General features: G+C 37.3%; 3 protein-coding genes and 1 long non-coding RNA gene across 6 annotated transcripts; 2 read left to right on the forward strand and 2 right to left on the reverse strand.

Annotated features, from left to right (window-relative positions):
* Nucleotides 1-361: 361 nt before the first annotated feature.
* Nucleotides 362-4,988, forward strand: LOC124414150 (endoribonuclease CG2145-like). 2 transcript variants are annotated; one of them, XM_046895096.1, is made up of 10 exons: nt 362-515; nt 640-873; nt 1,339-1,389; nt 1,986-2,045; nt 2,436-2,498; nt 2,660-2,734; nt 2,809-2,907; nt 2,990-3,899; nt 3,986-4,394; nt 4,651-4,988. In XM_046895096.1, exons 1-10 carry the CDS (start codon nt 464-466, stop codon nt 4,891-4,893), a joined length of 2,196 nt encoding a protein of 731 aa, XP_046751052.1. In that variant the 5' UTR covers nt 362-463; the 3' UTR covers nt 4,894-4,988. The 2 variants fall into 2 exon arrangements, with proteins under 2 accessions (XP_046751052.1, XP_046751053.1); XM_046895097.1 differs by having other exon boundaries at nt 2,660-2,722; nt 2,806-2,907.
* Nucleotides 4,989-5,708: 720 nt separating this feature from the next.
* On the forward strand, nt 5,709-7,187 carry LOC124414155 (DNA repair protein XRCC4-like). Of its 2 annotated transcripts, XM_046895107.1 has the most exons (3): nt 5,709-5,818; nt 6,142-6,361; nt 6,432-7,187. In XM_046895107.1, the coding sequence occupies exons 2-3, from the start codon at nt 6,221-6,223 to the stop codon at nt 7,149-7,151; spliced, it is 861 nt and encodes a 286-aa protein (XP_046751063.1). In that variant the 5' UTR covers nt 5,709-5,818; nt 6,142-6,220; the 3' UTR covers nt 7,152-7,187. The 2 variants fall into 2 exon arrangements, with proteins under 2 accessions (XP_046751063.1, XP_046751062.1); XM_046895106.1 differs by lacking the exon at nt 5,709-5,818 and having other exon boundaries at nt 6,056-6,361.
* Nucleotides 7,188-10,161: 2,974 nt separating this feature from the next.
* Nucleotides 10,162-11,069, reverse strand: LOC124414158. The gene is made up of 2 exons (XR_006929926.1): nt 10,337-11,069; nt 10,162-10,300 (listed from the first exon to the last, which is right to left on the reverse strand). It is a non-coding gene; the product is annotated as an uncharacterized LOC124414158 (long non-coding RNA).
* Nucleotides 11,070-12,152: 1,083 nt separating this feature from the next.
* Nucleotides 12,153-15,233, reverse strand: LOC124414156 (UPF0472 protein C16orf72 homolog). Its single transcript, XM_046895108.1, has 5 exons — nt 14,555-15,233; nt 14,284-14,355; nt 13,923-14,094; nt 13,319-13,464; nt 12,153-13,188 (listed from the first exon to the last, which is right to left on the reverse strand). Exons 1-5 carry the CDS (start codon nt 14,745-14,747, stop codon nt 13,046-13,048), a joined length of 726 nt encoding a protein of 241 aa, XP_046751064.1. The 5' UTR covers nt 14,748-15,233; the 3' UTR covers nt 12,153-13,045.
* Nucleotides 15,234-16,654: the final 1,421 nt, after the last annotated feature.

Consider the following 16,654-nt stretch of genomic DNA (forward strand, 5'->3'; position numbering starts at 1 on the left):
AGGGGCGATAAATGATCATGAAAAGCCCTATTGTTCACAGTTATGAAGAAGAAAGTTTTAAAACGATGGTACGGCGTACAAGGAAAGCTTGATACTATTTATTCAAAGCAATGTTACACATGAAATTTGTAGAAGAATGAAAAGATAGTAACGCATTTCCAACGAATTGTACGTTAGTTTGTCTTCCCACTTGACGTGATTACTTCAATTCCTAGAAATACTCACACACACGCACAAACGGTGAAGCGATGGAGGGAAGAAATCATGTCATTCTCAGTTTCAAGTGTGACCTTTGAACCAGTGTTCTTGGCCTCTGTGGCAAGATGTGGTTTCATACACAGATAAGGGGCAACTAAAGCAGTAGGCGGGAATAGGCAAGTCTCCTACTGCTTGTGAGCACATTGGAGCTCAGTTCAACTGGCAATTCGATACCGAGCAGAAGCAGCGACTCTCTACATACAAAATGGAACTGAAGTTCCACATATTAATTTTCGTTGTGCTCATCGTGGCGTTCGGTGAGTACACTTGATTTTACAAATTATTGATGCGAGAGTAACTATTGTCAACGAGGATCACCCTCTACGGTGTGCAAAATCGTTAACTTATGATTTACTTATATTGAAAAAAATATCCTTTCAGCTGGCATTGACGCAAAGGGAGGAAGATTTAGAGGAAGTTCGTCTCGAGGCCGTTCATCTCACAGTAGTTCATGGTCTCGCCCAAGTTCGTCATCTCACTCCAGTTCATGGTCTCGCCCAAGTTCGACATCTCACTCCACTTCATGGTCTCGCCCAAGTTCGACATCTCATACAAGCACATGGTCTCGTCCAAGTTCGCCGTCTCATTCGAGCTCAACGACGAATCACAAAATAGGTAATATTGCAGTAACACAATTTAGGAGGATTAATGCTAGATTTAAGGATGGCTAATTAAACTCTTATCTTGAAGCTTGTTAACTGGTACACAGTTTTTGCCTTTTAAAACGAACGCTTTAAAGTAAGCAATGCGTATAAGCGCGTCGAAACCTCTGACCTCCGAATTCTTCTCGGTTGAGATATGGCATTGATAATTGTATACTCGTGAATCCTCCGCAGACATAACAAAATCATCATACTCAATCAACTTGCATGAAAACGAAAACAGAGATATGACGATGATGCAACGACTATTAATGCGCAGTTATATCTTGCATTTGTTTGTGTAAAAACTTGGAAGTAGCTTGTTTTTTACAACGGAGCAGGAAAACTAAATTCTATGAATTATTAAAAATAAATCACCAATACTCTAAGTGAAATTATATCTCACTATTCTTGACCAAACATTGTTCCTACTTTTCAGGATCGACAGGCAGCTTCCTGAACGCAGAACGTCGGCCTGGTTCAGCAACAGGTAATGTGCAGGCACACACTCAAGTATGTGAGTATTTCTATACCAACTTGATAAACGTCCGAAGCTTAATCCTTGCGATTTCTGTACTAATTTTTTATTACATTCCATAAAACAAAAAAAAAAAAAAACTGGATATTTCTTTGAGATTTATATTTCGTGCAGTTTTTGACGTAAAATATTCTATATAAAATAAAAATCTATGTTCCTGAATTTTTTCGTCAATTTCTTTAAAAAGTTTTGATGTAATGAATATGATTATTAAATGAGTTTCTTGTTTGAGATTATTTCCAAATCCTAAATATGGTCAATATTCACAAGTAGCGAATTATAAATAAATTATTTATTTATGTTACATCGCAATCCATTCAATCCACAAGAATAAAAAACCGATTCCAGGTCACTCAGTACCAGATTCATGTTGAATTTATCTCTGTCAACTCTGTGAATCTAAATGAAAAATTTATCAATGAAATCGAAGGAATATTGGAAGGAATACTTTAGTCGAATTGGTATGGACTTCTCCATGTTGAGGATCGAATAAAAAATTGAACTTGAGTTGTAAAAACCAATCAAAATGTGATTGAATTTTCTGTTAGTTAACCACCCATCAAGCTCAGATCCATTTCGAGGTGCCAGCGCTCCGACATCAGGTCATGGTGAGATTTCATTGTCATTTTACCTTTAACTTGATCTTTATCTTAATTTCTTCTTAAAAAGCATCAAGTTCTAAGCATGCGTTAGCTGAGTTTATATGAAAATAAGCGCAAACTTATTTTAGGCTTCAATATCGACATTTCATCGATACACCCATCAGGAGTTTCTAGTGAAATTGCTGTGTCCGAGCGACGAGCACACCGCCACTACCAACGCATGCACAACTTTTACGCGAGCTTAGCGTATCGGCCAAATGCCAGAAGCAAAAACTTGTGTACGTGTTGGCGCTGGCAGTGTGCGCCTGGCTAGGAGCTTTCAGACATTTAGCAGTTAATATTTCTATATTTCTTATCCATGCCCATAAAATATTTAGAAATGCGTATCTGTTGCAGGCGGTAACACTAACAACTCACCGTTCAGGCCATTTGGCACTGTTCCACCCCCGAGACAAACTGGTACTATTTTTTTTCATCGTATTATACCGTTGTCGATGTAATTATAAATAATATCTGGTAATTGTTCCATGAAACTGTGCAAATAATCATGCTGAACAAAAGAGCTAGCGGAAAAACGATTCCGAGCCTATGAAATATTAAGAAATGTGCATCTGTTGCAGTCAGTAACACTAACAACTCACCGTTCAGGCCATTCGGGACAGTACCACCTGCACCAGCCCACGGTAATGATTTTAGTCAGTTAACAGTATGGGACAAACCGTGGCTCTAATTGTCTTCAACTCTACGATGAGTAAATTTATTTCAGGCCACAATAGACCTGTGACACCTCCCCCCCCTGGATTTGTTATACCTCCTAGGCACACAACACCAAAGGCCCCAACATACACGAAACCTACATCTCGTCCTGGTAAAACGCAATTTTTTCTACGAAGTGATAATAAAGAATGTGGTTTGAGTTTACGCCATGCTCTAACGTCTCTGAATTTCAGTTTCCCGTCCACCTTATCACAACTATCGCAATTCAACACCAAACCACGGTTCTTCGCCACCTGGTTTCAGACAAAACATAACTTCTATGGGAGGAGTCAACTATCCCAGACAACCACCAGTCTATCACCCAACCCAAACATACTTGCAACCGCAGACAGCTTATCCACAAGGGCATGGTAACATACAACCGATTCACAATCACATCTATCCTCAGCAGGGACCCGTTCTGCCCCCCAACCCTGCGCCGACCTATGTAATAGTACCAGGACAGCAGTCTTATAGTTCAGGCAGGCAGACGGGCGATATTTTCAAAGAGGCACTGATACATGCTGGCGTCAATGCTGCCGTTCACAGACTAACGGCTCCCAGTTACTACGATCACTACCATCAGAATTCCTGGAACAGCTACGGTGTTCCTCCTTCTCCTCGAGGCAGCTCGGTTACAACTACGCACATAGTCAATAATTACTATGACCAGGGACCTGGAGGTGCTCCAATGAATGGTGGAGGAGGCGGTGGTTCAAATTTACCACCGAATTACCCTGCGCAGAGCTACCCCGGCAGCTTTTCAGGTGGTTCGCAGCCTGCGCCTCCACCTAGCGTTGGATACCCAGCTGGAAATACTGGAAGTAACGTTAATTCCGGATCTCAGGGTACATTTGTTTCGCCTGGGAATACCAACTCTGGGCTTCCGTCAAATGGGATTTCTTCTCCGACCCAAGATAATGGACGGGGTCAGTCATATCCTACCCAGTACTGGCCTATGTCAGTTTCCGACGAAGAGCTGTGGAACATTACTGAGAAATTATTCAGCATGGATGAGAATAATGCTCAAAAGTATATTACCCTGAATTTGCAGAACAAGACAACTGCTAACAACACTAACATCACAGACGCGTCTCCTCAGCCGTGAGTTGAACACAGTTTTCCATCGTCATCTACTAAATCTACTCTATTCTTGCATAAGCTGAGGCAATCGTTGTCATTTTTTTCAGCCTATTCAACATTCAGCCCGAGGCGTACCAGATTCCGACCATACGAGCGATTCGTTCTTTGTATAAAGCAGCATCTGAGGTAGAGAACAAGACACGTGAAAACAGTAGAAAAGAAGAGACGCTTCTAATTGATTTGCTACTGAACACAAACGTGATGTCTGCGACAATGGGATTCTTGGAGAAGAAGAATCTGATGGGAAGTTATTACTCCGAACAAAAAGAATCTTTGAAGCACATATGGTTCACCACGTATGACGGTTCTTCGTCAGGATTCAAACGAGTATTTCAAGGGGAAATCATCCCTGGTGAGGGTTTGTACGGCATACAAGACTGGATAGCGTTTGACTTTCTAGAAAAATCCGGACGTGCCAATTACCTGAGTTACACTGAAAAACTAGAACTGGGAAAGGTAAGTGATCCAAATACTGACGTGTATATACTTTGATTATGGGTTGATGGGTAATGTGAAATTGTCAATATCATGGTGAAAATTTTGGGCTCGACTCTAGATAGAATCTAATAGTTATCAGAAAATTCAAGGCATTGTCCAATGTATTTATATATGATGTCACTTTCTGTGATATAGGGCGCGACTAAACCGAATAAACAAATTATACGTATATTTATACGATCCTATGCAATGTATTGACACGTTTTTTTTCCAGGCTCCGCAAACAGCGTCGATTCTCAAAATCAACTATGAAATGAGCGGTTTTAAAAAAACTGGGAGTTCCCTGTTAATCGGCACTTCGCCGGAATTGGAGCTGGCACTATACACAATCTGCCACTACGCAAGACCCAATAATTATTGCAATATCGCACTCGGAGGAACGCGTATGATGTTGTACACTCACACGTTCCGGTACTTCGGAGCTGACTTGATCGACCTTGGCCTTCCCATAGTGTAATAACGGAGTCGAGAAGTCTCGATTTATATTTACTTTAATTCGTTAGCATACCGCACAATAATTTTTTTCATGTAATAAAAAATATTTGTAATTTTGAATAATATTGATCCATTTAACCATTCCATGGAATTAAAAACAAGTGTGTGAAAAATATTATAATCAAATAGCAGTATTAGAAGAAAAATTTGAAAAAATGGGAAATAATATCGAGGCAACGTAAAAAAACAAAAATCAAACCAAGAGGCTCGTGATGAGATTTTGATCATTTCCAAAATCAACTAAGAGATGAATCCATACCACTTACCATCTTACCATCGTACTTACCATCGTTAGGACGTGGCTGGGAGAAGGAAGGTGAATGAGTAGAAAAATTCGGGAGTTTACGGTTGGTCGGGACTTCCCCTTCACGATCAAAATCATGGCTACGTTTTGATCGCGTTTGATCCATCCGTCTTTTGAAGTTTTGAATACAGCAAGATTATGCGCAGCCGCACATCCGTCTCCCTTCATTTGAAAGCAGTATTGCCAATGTTAAAGAAATTCCATCAGATTTTGAGAATTTCGATATTTCGCTAATTGTAAGGAATAAAAAGCAGAAAAGTGTCATTAGAAAATTTTCACAGTCTCAAAGAAACTGTCAGGTATCTTAAGAATTTTTTCCTGCTTTTCTTTTATATGCTCTGTTATATATGATGATTTATGTATTTAAATTACACCGAACAAATGGTGACATCTGGGTGGCAACACTGTTTGAAAGTTGAATGCCGAATGATGTCAAATGCGGATGGATTATTTATTATTTGCATGCAAGCATTTTACAATAAATACATAAGCATGTATTTTTGATATCGTAGAGCAGAATTGTACAAGGTCACCCTATGAGGGTCACGTCTCACTCAATCGAGTCAACGTAACCTAACCTAACGTAATGTAAAACGTAACTTAAAATATGTGAATCTGACCTAACCTAACGGAACGTTGCGTTTCGTAAATGATCTAAAATATCGTACAATCAAATGTAAATACCTGGATAAATAATATCAACAACAATGAACAACAATTACTCGTCACCTACCTATTTGTTACTAAAATTTTTAAGTTTTAAGCTTATTCTTCTATTGTAAATTTTTTCTATGAAAAATTGCGATCCACTCATAGATATTGTATATTTATCTTTGGGATGCATCAATTTCATGTATATTTTCGTTAATAAATCCAATTCTATTCAATCCGATGTCTTACTTACAGAGAACTACGAATCGGTTTCATTGGAAATAGAATTCCTCTTATAGAATACATCGTACCGCAACGTAAACCACCAAACGAAATGGGGGATTCGGATATCACAACGTGCGTTGTGATGAACAAACATGACGATCAGTTAATGACGCTTTTTACAGAATGGATGGATACAGGATTGAAGATCGCGATATTTCAGAACTTGGATTCGAGCCCGTTGGTCGGCGAGGTGATGACGCGCTTCAAAAGCAGAGGACAGTTCCTTGCAGGCAAGTAATTCTACACGTAAAATTTTCCAGATGGGACTCGAAGACGTCGATAAGTTTGCCAAAAATTTGTCAAAGACGCGAGGGGAATATTTGTGTGGGACACGTGAGGCTTTATCGGGTCGTGACGAGATCGTCCAATTCTTTCTCAAAGATTCAAAACTCAGGTGGAAGCGAGGTCGTTGGAACCAAGGACTGATCAACGTCGGATCTGCGCCCTTGGCTCAAATGTTTCCGAATATATTGAAGAAGTTTGTGCTACGAAACAGAGAGCTGGAAAGCTCAGTCGAGCGTCTGGAGACAGAAGGCAGAAAGCTGAGGACGTGGCAACAAGAGTTGGAAGAGAAACTAGAGGAAATGGTGAAGCTGAAAAATGAAATGGAGAAGGACTTGTATTCCAAGTTCATAATTGTTTTGAATTCAAAGAAGGCAAAGATCAGGGAGCTGCAGAGCGAGACGAACGATAAGGCAGAGCCCAAAGACGAGGAAGCCTTCCAGGCACAGACTGACGACAGCGAAGCGTCCGAGGAGGAAGCCGCTAAGACTGAGCAGAATAACAAGTCTAACGACGTCAGCACCTCGAGATCTAGCAATTCGGCCACGGACAACAGACCGTCAACTAGTCGTAAAAGAGACATCGATAGTTTCGCATTAGATTTACTCGATGACGGTGGAAGTAGCACAAAGAAATCGGCCAATTCTAGCAGGCTAACTTTCACAGGCGAAGAGTCGGATGAAGATTTATTTCTTTAAGATTGTCTGCCTTAGGATTATAATTTTTCCACCGATCTATACCACATTTGAATTTTACACTGAGATATTGAGTCAAATTGTATAAAGATATTCATATTATATATAAATATTTGTATATACGGAATTTTTATCGTCCGAGTGACAAAAATTTATGACGCTTAGAAATGAATATTGCATAAAATGGTATTATTTTACCATATACTATAAATCTATATTTTTTTACACATTAAGAATGAAACAACTAGCGGTAAGAGGAAGAAGACCGATCACCACACCCAGGTGAAAATATTTTTCGTAAAAATCGAGTTACGAATACCAATGAATCGGTAGAAATTCCTAATTCGAACTCTGGTGAAGTTGAGTAAAGAAAAACCGTCCGTCAAATGACACACATTATGACGGAAATTTTTTAGCATTTCTAAAATCTATAAAATTTATAGATAAATCTATAGATAATAATTTAGTGAGCTAGTATATTACATGAATACAAGTCAAATAATCTCACCATTTACCGTGACGTCATATGATGTTCACTGATTGTTATAGATCACAGACTTTGATATTTCATCCTCGTATTCTTTCTGCATGTATCTATTTCTACGTCATCGGAGAAGGTAAAAAGAAGAAGGTTCCAGGCGACAGAGACCAGCGATGCAATATTACATGTACAGATTATTTACTTACGATTAGTATTATTCTGCAATTGTAAATTAATTTTTTTTGTTGATGATGTAAAAAGTGGAAAGTAAATATATTTTGGGAAACTATTGTTACCGAATTTCAGTACCAAATCGTGTTTTCATGTATCGTTCAACAGATGATAATAATCTCCTTATTGTACACTAGAAAGAAAAAGAAAAAAAAAGAATGCAACAATTTTCATAGCAGAGTAATTCTCCATCAACTAAAATCTAAATTATTAATTTAATACACTGATCGAACCACTGAAAAATTCTTTTTCACAACTTATTTGTGAATGATTATAGATATTATATCTGCATATCACGTGAACAAGAGTCGCAAAAATATACAAGCCTCTTTAGATTGGGTTAGAGATAAAGGATGCGTGTAAAACCAGAGACAAAGTGGAGAAAAATATATAAAAACCTAGAAAGTAGACATAACATGGATAATATATACGTACGTGGGCAATAAAAGTTCATATTCATAAGAAATCGTTTCCACCGAAGCCTCAATTAAATGATACTTATTCGTCACATATTCTTTCCGCGCCTCTCGCCCAAGTTGCACAGTTTTAGTTCCGGTCGGGTGGGATTGTATTTTGCATTCCTTTTTCGGTATTAAAATGTAAAAAATAGCAAAGTTGAACATGCATACATGTGTATTTTCTCTCTATATGTTGTTTTCCATTTGTTTTTCATCACTCGCCTCTAAATCGTTAGCCGCATTATTACTGCGAATAAAAATAATTTATAACTATATATGTATACGTTCGTGAAATTGTGTAGATTATTTTTAATTAGCGTGTATAGTATAATGAGACATACTTATAATTACAATTAGTATGTATATATTTATACACGATATGGTACAGAATAATAAAATTATTCTTCCAACATGATTTGCCCAATCGACCAACTACTCTTCCTCGTCTGCGTTCTTTTCTTTCCTGTTTTTTCCATGTTTTTTTTTTTTTTCTCTCTCTTCCAATTTCAAGATCACTAACTAGAGTTTTACAATAATAATTCATTGTTGTAATATCATACACCTATGAACTTTTGTCTGAATTTGTTTTTTTCTTTCTTTTATTCTTTCTTTGTGTTTAATTTACTCTTTCTCGTTTTTCATCACTCATTTTCAAATTTCTTTATACACAACGGATATACATGGTATAATTACTTATTTGCTCGTATTTAAAGCTTATTACAAATTCTTTCCAACCGACATTTGCCAGTGATTTTGATTTTCTTTCGACTCTTTCCCTTTTTTTTTTCTCCCCCACCTTCCTTTTGCTACATCTCAATACGAAAAATATCTGCGTTATTACGCAAGAATTCCTTCTCGGTTCTTATCCAATCTCAATATATTTTCTTTCTATTCATTTTTATTCTACAAATTACAGAATTGTATTTTTTTTTTTTTTTTTTTTTTTTTTTTTTTTGTTTAGATGGTATGTATGCACGTATACAAATACCTAGCTGATACCTTATTAAACGCTTAATTAAACGCCTCGTTACGAATCAACAGGAAGCCACATTTTTTAAATATCTCTTACAATCAACAAGAAGCAGAAGTCAAGAGAAAAACTCAATGGGCATCATTCGACGTCGAATGAAATGGAAAAAGGAATCATGTACTCGTCAACTAGTTTTAGAAAATATTTTTTTAGTAATGTCTCCAATAGTACGATAATAAAAAAAAAAAACAATTTCAATCCTGAACACTGGTTTTACAATCTTAAACAATCGTGGCCTATTCAATGTACAATAAATTCAGTAATAATTTAATAGACATAAAAATAAAACGCATAAAATACAGGCCATAAAAGAAGAGAAAAAAAGGAGGAAAAAAAAAATAATAGAACGGAGAAAACAGCATTTGGATTTTTTAAAAATCCAAAAATTCGGCAAAACAAAAGTGTATATAATATATAATAATATATACATATTATGTATATACAAATACGAATCTCTAAATGTAATGTACGATTTGTTAATTATTATTAATATTATATCGATAAATATTAAACGTCTAAAGCTATTGAAGGATATTCAATATTAATCATTATAATGATAGTTGTAATAATTATGTAATAATATAATAATTAATAATTATGAGAAAGTTAATAGAGATAATAATCATAATCATAATAATAATAATAATAATAATAATAATATACGCTATATTTACAACCAAATAACAACGACTTGCTTCTCCCTTTGCAAAGGGGTTTTTGTGTGTGTATGTGTGTGTATTTGCGGTTGTGTGTGCGTGCACACTTGGATATAAAATATCTGTCGTCATAATGCAACTTGACGAACGACTGTACTTTTGTTTCCTCTTTCTTCCAATCGTTATTGGAGATAGCAGAGAATTGTACCTGTTTGTCGGATATAAGTTTCAGAGTATACAGCTGCGAATTGCTTGATTGAAATTTTATGCATATGAATAATTCGGTTCTATCGCCACTTAAAAGTGAAAAACAAAACAAGGAGAAAAAAAACATAAAAAAAAAAAAATAGATAACATATCAACGAATAATTCAAGTAATCGATATTCAATTCTGTATGGATGATAATAGATACAAAGAAATTTTTATCATGATTCTATAACGATACTCGGTATTATTTGAAATGACTTTGAAGCTGGATCGCAGATTTCTTTTCATCAGTCGTTTCTTCGGTTTAGAGATAAGGGTATTAAGCCATGAAATCGCTGAGAGAAGGACGAGAATCGTGCGTTGTAAGTTCTGCCAAATAACATGCGGACATTGATTTATGTAACGTCTGTTTCGAATATTAGAAAACTTGAATTTCCCGTTTGGGTGGGTATTTGTATAATATATGAAACTATTGCCTTCGGCCTGAGCTGCGTAAACAAAGAGAGAAGAAGAAAGAATTAGGCTAAGTAAGTAAATAAATTAGCACGTAGTACGAAAAAGAAGAATAGTAACAATGATAATGTCGTCAAATAACTGCGGCGCCCGAGCAGACTAGTTTTGCTAGTGTTCAAATGTCATATTACCAATCAAGTTTACAAAGACTTTTTTCAATAAATATTATAAGATTTTTTTTTTTTATTCGTTTTTTCTTCCTTTGTTTAAATATTTTCTCTTTCTCTTGTTCTTCTTTTACCCCACTTGGGCTAATTTTGTTATTTTTCTAAACATTTTTTCCCCGTAAGTCACTTAAGGTAATTTAGTGTTACGGAAATTAAACCTACCTATACAATTTACAATGTATGCATACGCAAAGAGACAGTTTGCGACGGAGATAAAGTTTAGCTACTACGTTTTAAGATCCGTCATTGATTCCTGCGGCTGTTCTGCGCGATGAGTAAAATTTTTGCAATCGATAATTTTCCGAGTAATTAAGAGTGTTAATATTAAACTTCCCGTGTATAATTGTAAGTGATTTGTATTGAAATTTATACGAATTTCCTTTGTTCTTTTACAAATGTTATTATCTCAAGAGATTAATCGTGATGTAACATATTATCGTTGACGTTGTTTGTTGATGGGATTTCAATTTGATTTCGCGACCTAGTTTTTTCATTATACAATAAAAACAACAACAATAACAACAACACTAACAGTAATAATAATAATGATAATTATTGTTAAATTTATAACAGAAGAAAAAAACTTTTTTGGTCTTTCACGGACAATCTCGGATAGTACAAAAAACATACACAACCCGACAATTCCTACTATTTTTATATATTTGCGAAAATAATAATCATAAAATTTCATAAAACCTGAACGTGAGAGCTCGGTAAAGGCTTATTAATTTCCAAACAAAGTAGCGATGCAAGGCTACTTTGTACATAGGCATAGCGAATTATGGAGTTCTATCTGAGGATATACCTCGGTTGAGTCAGAGCGCTATGATGAGATGGGCGTCTCGGATAATGCGGAACCTGAGTTAATCGGAGGTCGGGTAAGCGAGTTCTTACTGTGATCCTAACAACGCGAAGGCGAGAGGAAAAAGAAACCAAGTGTTCGTTATGTATTTGTCGATGGGGGAAAAAAAAGAAATAAAAAAAAAACAGCCGTCAACAGATAAGAACTGTTACAAAACGATGAAAAATCTTGCAAAAAATGAACAATGCGCGCAGCGTGATGTTGAGACCTCAAATTTTCTGATCACGCAATAAATTAACATGTCGTATTAAAGACAAATTCATTGTCTTCTATGAATAATGATGGCGATAATAAATCACGTCAAGCCATAATACAATGAAAATTGTAAATCAATTGTAAGTTGGCAATGAGAAAAAAAAAGAAAACAAAAAACAAAAAGAAGCCTATTTATGGTCTGCGTGTATATATACACATATACATATATACTATATCAATCGAAACAAAAAAAATAAATCATTCACGCGAATGCAATAACGCAATTTTTAAGTTTGTCAAACGCGTATATAAAATATTAGTATTTGCGCCGCTTTAAAGCGTAAAGATTCAAAGATTTTATACACATGCGTAAAAGTATATTTTTGCATACAAGATTAGAAATGCGTATAGGTATTATATTATTATTATCAATTAATTGTTTAACAAACTTACACGAGTCAGAATTCTCCGCGTAGGCACGTATCTGTGATTAACAAAGGTGAGAAGAGAAAAAGTGTGTATATTACATAAATATGTTCTCAAATGACTATTCGGTTGACAATATTACAGCAAACGACGCTTGGTCAAAAAAAAAAAAAAAAAAGAGAGAGAGATTCGTTTTTGGTTGTTGATCATTTCCTCATTGTCTACGATCTGAGAGCAAAGTGGATTATAATTCAATACTTTGAATAAATAAATGTAAAAACGAAAACTAAAAAATAGTCTTTCTTCTCGGTTTCCAAGAAATATGCTGGCGGAGAACAACCGACGATATACACATATCAGTTTTCTAAACGGATCTCTGTAGATGTTGTCGCGCCGGATCGCGTTGCGGTAACTTATTCGTACTTTGTCCTAATTTTCTTGTATAAAATCTTTGTAAATTTGATTATGAAATAATTACACCTAGCCGGGAATCGTATATGTCTTCGGTTAGCGTAAGTGTGTGTGTGTGTGTGTGTCGTGTGTGTTTTCGGAGGGCTGAACAATTAATCAATCAATAAATGACTTATTGTTAATTAACAGGGAATCGTAAGGAGCGAGGGGAAAGGCGGGGGGGGGGGGGGGGGGGGGGGGTCTACTTTGCACGACGCCGTTACATAAAACGTGAACGTTTGTGCGTTGGCGATCCCATATCCACATCATGCGAAGCCGGCCGTTTATGATGCCGGGCAAATTCGCTGCTTATAAAGGCTGACAATTCCGCTTGTCTACCGGCGCGGCGAGATATTGGAGAACCTGGAATGACCAATTTTTTGAGCATGACAGAGGTCCCGCCGCCGATGAGTAATATTGAAGGGCAAAAAGAGCTTGCCAGAGGAAAGAAACGACAAAGGCATTGCCAGGGATTAATAACAAAGTTTCTTACCAGATAAAGCGATAGCTTCTCTAAACGTGTGAAGTTCTGGGTCTCCGTCATTTCCAGATGTTGGTGCTGGCGACACTACCATACTAGGTGCAGGACTCTGCGATGGCGGAGAACCGCAAACCATCATGCGGGGCTTTGGCGAACTTCTAAAGAGGGGGGGAATAATTTGTGTAGAATTAAAAATCTCACGTCTCATCGGGTTGATTTTGCATTGTTCTGTAGTTTGGAGAGAAAAAAAAATCCAGGGACGTCGGAAAAGTATACACAAAAAAATAATAAACAGATCTGAAGCGTTGTTAACGCTAGTCAATAAACAACGATGAGATGGTGTAAAAAGATTGATTCCAACAAACGCAAAAAGGAGAAACATGGAAAACAAAGGCAGTGTTGTCACATGAACAATCACCTCTTGATTATTTGCCCAAAAATAGTAACAAGACAATAAAAAATGGCTGTAGCGCCAAGAAATAATTTGGCAAAGCCTGTCGACTCTGCCTTATGAGCACGTGTGTATGACAAGATGAAACTGAACATTGTTTTGATGATTGCGACAGATTTATCACACTGTTTGTCTTCTTACCTGAAATTTCTATTGATGTCTTACCTGTGCGAATGGGGCCGTGGCGGTGGAGGTTTACCAGCGAGATAAGCGAGAAGATCCTCCCTCCTGATGGTGCGTCGCTTTTTTCGTGCCCAATTCATTATTTCTTTGCTACGTTTCTGCCTGCCCATTTCGGCGCCGATGTCGCTGCATCTTCGCATTCCCTCAACAGAGTCTGTCGAACCACGCGAACAGTAAAAAAAAGAAAGTGTAAGAACGTAGGGTTATAAAATTGATAGGAGAGAAAGAACACATCGATACAGGGACGCGTGCAAAGAACAAAACCCGAAACAATGTGACACAAGTTCCGTAATCTAACCACAATATACGAGTGCTGTTAATTTTGAGAATCGTGCTGACGAACCTTTGTAAAGAGATGTGACAGTTCCAGCTGCGGTCTGAAAGGGAATCCACAAAGATGCACCCTGTGTCCGATCTGCAATGCAATTGGAAAGATTGAATCGAGGCGAGGCAAGGAGCGAAGCGAATGACGTTTGATTTTGTTGACAGATTGACAAAGAGACAGGTGTGATGGGATAGAGGAGGTGGAGGTGGAGGAAGCTATTCTCAGGTGCAATGGGATGTCGTGTAAAAATGGTGTTTGTTTTATTTTGTTGCGCGAGGCGGATATCGACCTTTGTACAGCTGGGCTATGGCTGAGGCTGTGGTCTGAAACCCCGTCCATATCTGGTGCGAGTACAATTCCTTAGAAGTGTGGAGCTGCCCTTCGTAGTCTGGCTCGGCCTCGATAGCCTCGACGCATTGTTGTTCCCAATTCGTGTACCAGAGATCCATTATGGGATCCTCGTCGCTCCTGTCCTCGCTCATGGCTCGCTGATTGTGTATTCTTCCCCCTTATCGAGTGGAGAGTGGTTTCGCGTATAACGTCGCAATGTTTATCGCTCGCTGGCTGATCGGAGGGACAGCCGAGAACCGACCCCGTGTCGCAACTGGCAGCGAATCTACGCCGGGGCGAGATTGGCGAGAACTGAGACGACAACGACAACGACGACGACGACGACGTGTATTTTTCTACTTCTTTGTATTCTCAGGCGATAATACCCAGGCTTTGCTGATCGCTCGCTCATTTAGTACGCGGCCATTGCTACGATCCGAGCTTGATGATGATGGTATGGTATACTGGTATTACGGATCGACGACGGCGAGGGGATAGGTCGTCTTGTCTCCGATCCATAGAAAAGACAATTGCCAATCGCGATACCTGCAGGAGCGAGTGAGCTAGCCTCAACCTCAACCTCCGTTCCTCCTTCGCCTACTCTGCTCGTGACGTTGACCGAACTGAACTATGGGTAGCGGGTATGACAGGGTTTCAGCGTATAGGCCAAAGTATAGGCATCCAAGATCACGGGCGCACCGACAGGCCTGCCAACTGTGACAATTTACGGCCGCTAGTGGCGCTGCGAGACGCTCGATCTTCGCCGCCGATTTTCAATTGTTATAAAAAACCGTTACGGTTGACAGTGGGATGCTTTTGATTTTTAAAAACTCTTACCCCCGATTTTCAATTGTTTGTAAAAACTGTTACGTTAAATTCTCCCACATTTGCTTTTGATTTTCCAAAAATCGTACCGCCGGCAATTGTTTCCAAAAACCGTTACGTTAAATCTTTGGAATCCTTTCGGATTTTTAAAAGCTCGTAAGCTCGAAAAAACCGTCTTTCCTATCCAAGTTTGTGCCTGAGAAGCTGAGCACAGCGACAAAAAGTATCGTACGTACATATCTGGTACTTATTCATGCATAATATTTCTTTTAGCAAAACGAAAGTCATCTGATTGCAGGCTAATTTTTTGGTGTCTCGATTCGGTAAAAATAATTTTCGATTGTGTTTTGAATTTTGATCTGCAATATCTCTACTGCTTAGGACAATCCAGATAATAACTAAGAATTCTTTATATTGACAGGTTACTGCAGATTTTAATCATGAAAAGCTCTCGAAACACCGCCAATCCCACTGTGTGCTGCATTCAACGATGCGTGGATGAACAGACAAAGAACAGAATTGGGTATGTCACAGCATTTTTCTGATTTAACAATATTTAGTAGACATTTACAATATATCGCAATATTTATCCAAGGGATTGAGTCACGGTTTTTTTTTTACATCTTTCTTTTTCTGTTTCTCAAAATGGTATGTTGAATTACATCTGCATGCCTTATGGCTACAGCTGCGAAAATATTGCTCTGAGAAAGAAAAACATTCACATACACAAGCTTTCGCATTACTTTTATACCAGCATTGACATTTGAGGGGCTTCAAGTTTTAGTCAGAGTTCGATTAAATGGATAATTTTGTCCAAAAATTGAATTTGTGGGTATAGCTATAATGTATTATTCTTAAGAGTGACTTTTTTTTTTTGGTAAGGGTTGTATGTAATGTTAAGAAATACAAGAGAAAGAGTAAACGTGAATAAAAACTTATTATCGAGATATGCGTACGTAAAAATAAATCAGAATATCATCAATATTTAACGTACATACATATTATTGCTTGCACATATGTAATGATATTGTTCATCTTTATATAAATTACACATTATAAATTATATCATGAATAATAATTCTATGCCATGAAATGAAATATCTGACCTGATTTTAACTTTACGTATACTAACGATAATAATAATAATAATAATTTGATACCTATAAAAATAACTTTCTCAATCAACGAATATAAAATATATTTAAGTACACAACAAGGAATGTTTTTTTCTTTT

This window comes from Diprion similis, chromosome 13, assembly GCF_021155765.1.
Source record: "Diprion similis isolate iyDipSimi1 chromosome 13, iyDipSimi1.1, whole genome shotgun sequence".
NCBI classification, from domain to species: domain Eukaryota; kingdom Metazoa; phylum Arthropoda; class Insecta; order Hymenoptera; family Diprionidae; genus Diprion; species Diprion similis.

Excerpts from the sequence above, each read along its gene's own strand:
- LOC124414156 (XM_046895108.1), bottom strand. The coding sequence starts at position 14,747 with ATGAGCGAGGACAGGAGCGACGAGGATCCCATAATGGATCTCTGGTAC. Across the intron at positions 14,356-14,554 it reads CATAGCCCAGCTGTACAAAG|ATCGGACACAGGGTGCATCT; the intron begins GTCGATATCCGC and ends ATTGCATTGCAG. Across the intron at positions 13,189-13,318 it reads AGAAGCTATCGCTTTATCTG|GTTCTCCAATATCTCGCCGC; the intron begins GTAAGAAACTTT and ends TGGTCATTCCAG.
- LOC124414150 (XM_046895096.1), top strand. The coding sequence starts at position 464 with ATGGAACTGAAGTTCCACATATTAATTTTCGTTGTGCTCATCGTGGCG. Across the intron at positions 2,499-2,659 it reads TCCACCCCCGAGACAAACTG|TCAGTAACACTAACAACTCA; the intron begins GTACTATTTTTT and ends CATCTGTTGCAG. Across the intron at positions 3,900-3,985 it reads ACAGACGCGTCTCCTCAGCC|CCTATTCAACATTCAGCCCG; the intron begins GTGAGTTGAACA and ends CATTTTTTTCAG.
- LOC124414155 (XM_046895107.1), top strand. The coding sequence starts at position 6,221 with ATGGGGGATTCGGATATCACAACGTGCGTTGTGATGAACAAACATGAC. Across the intron at positions 6,362-6,431 it reads CGAGCCCGTTGGTCGGCGAG|ATGGGACTCGAAGACGTCGA; the intron begins GTGATGACGCGC and ends AAAATTTTCCAG.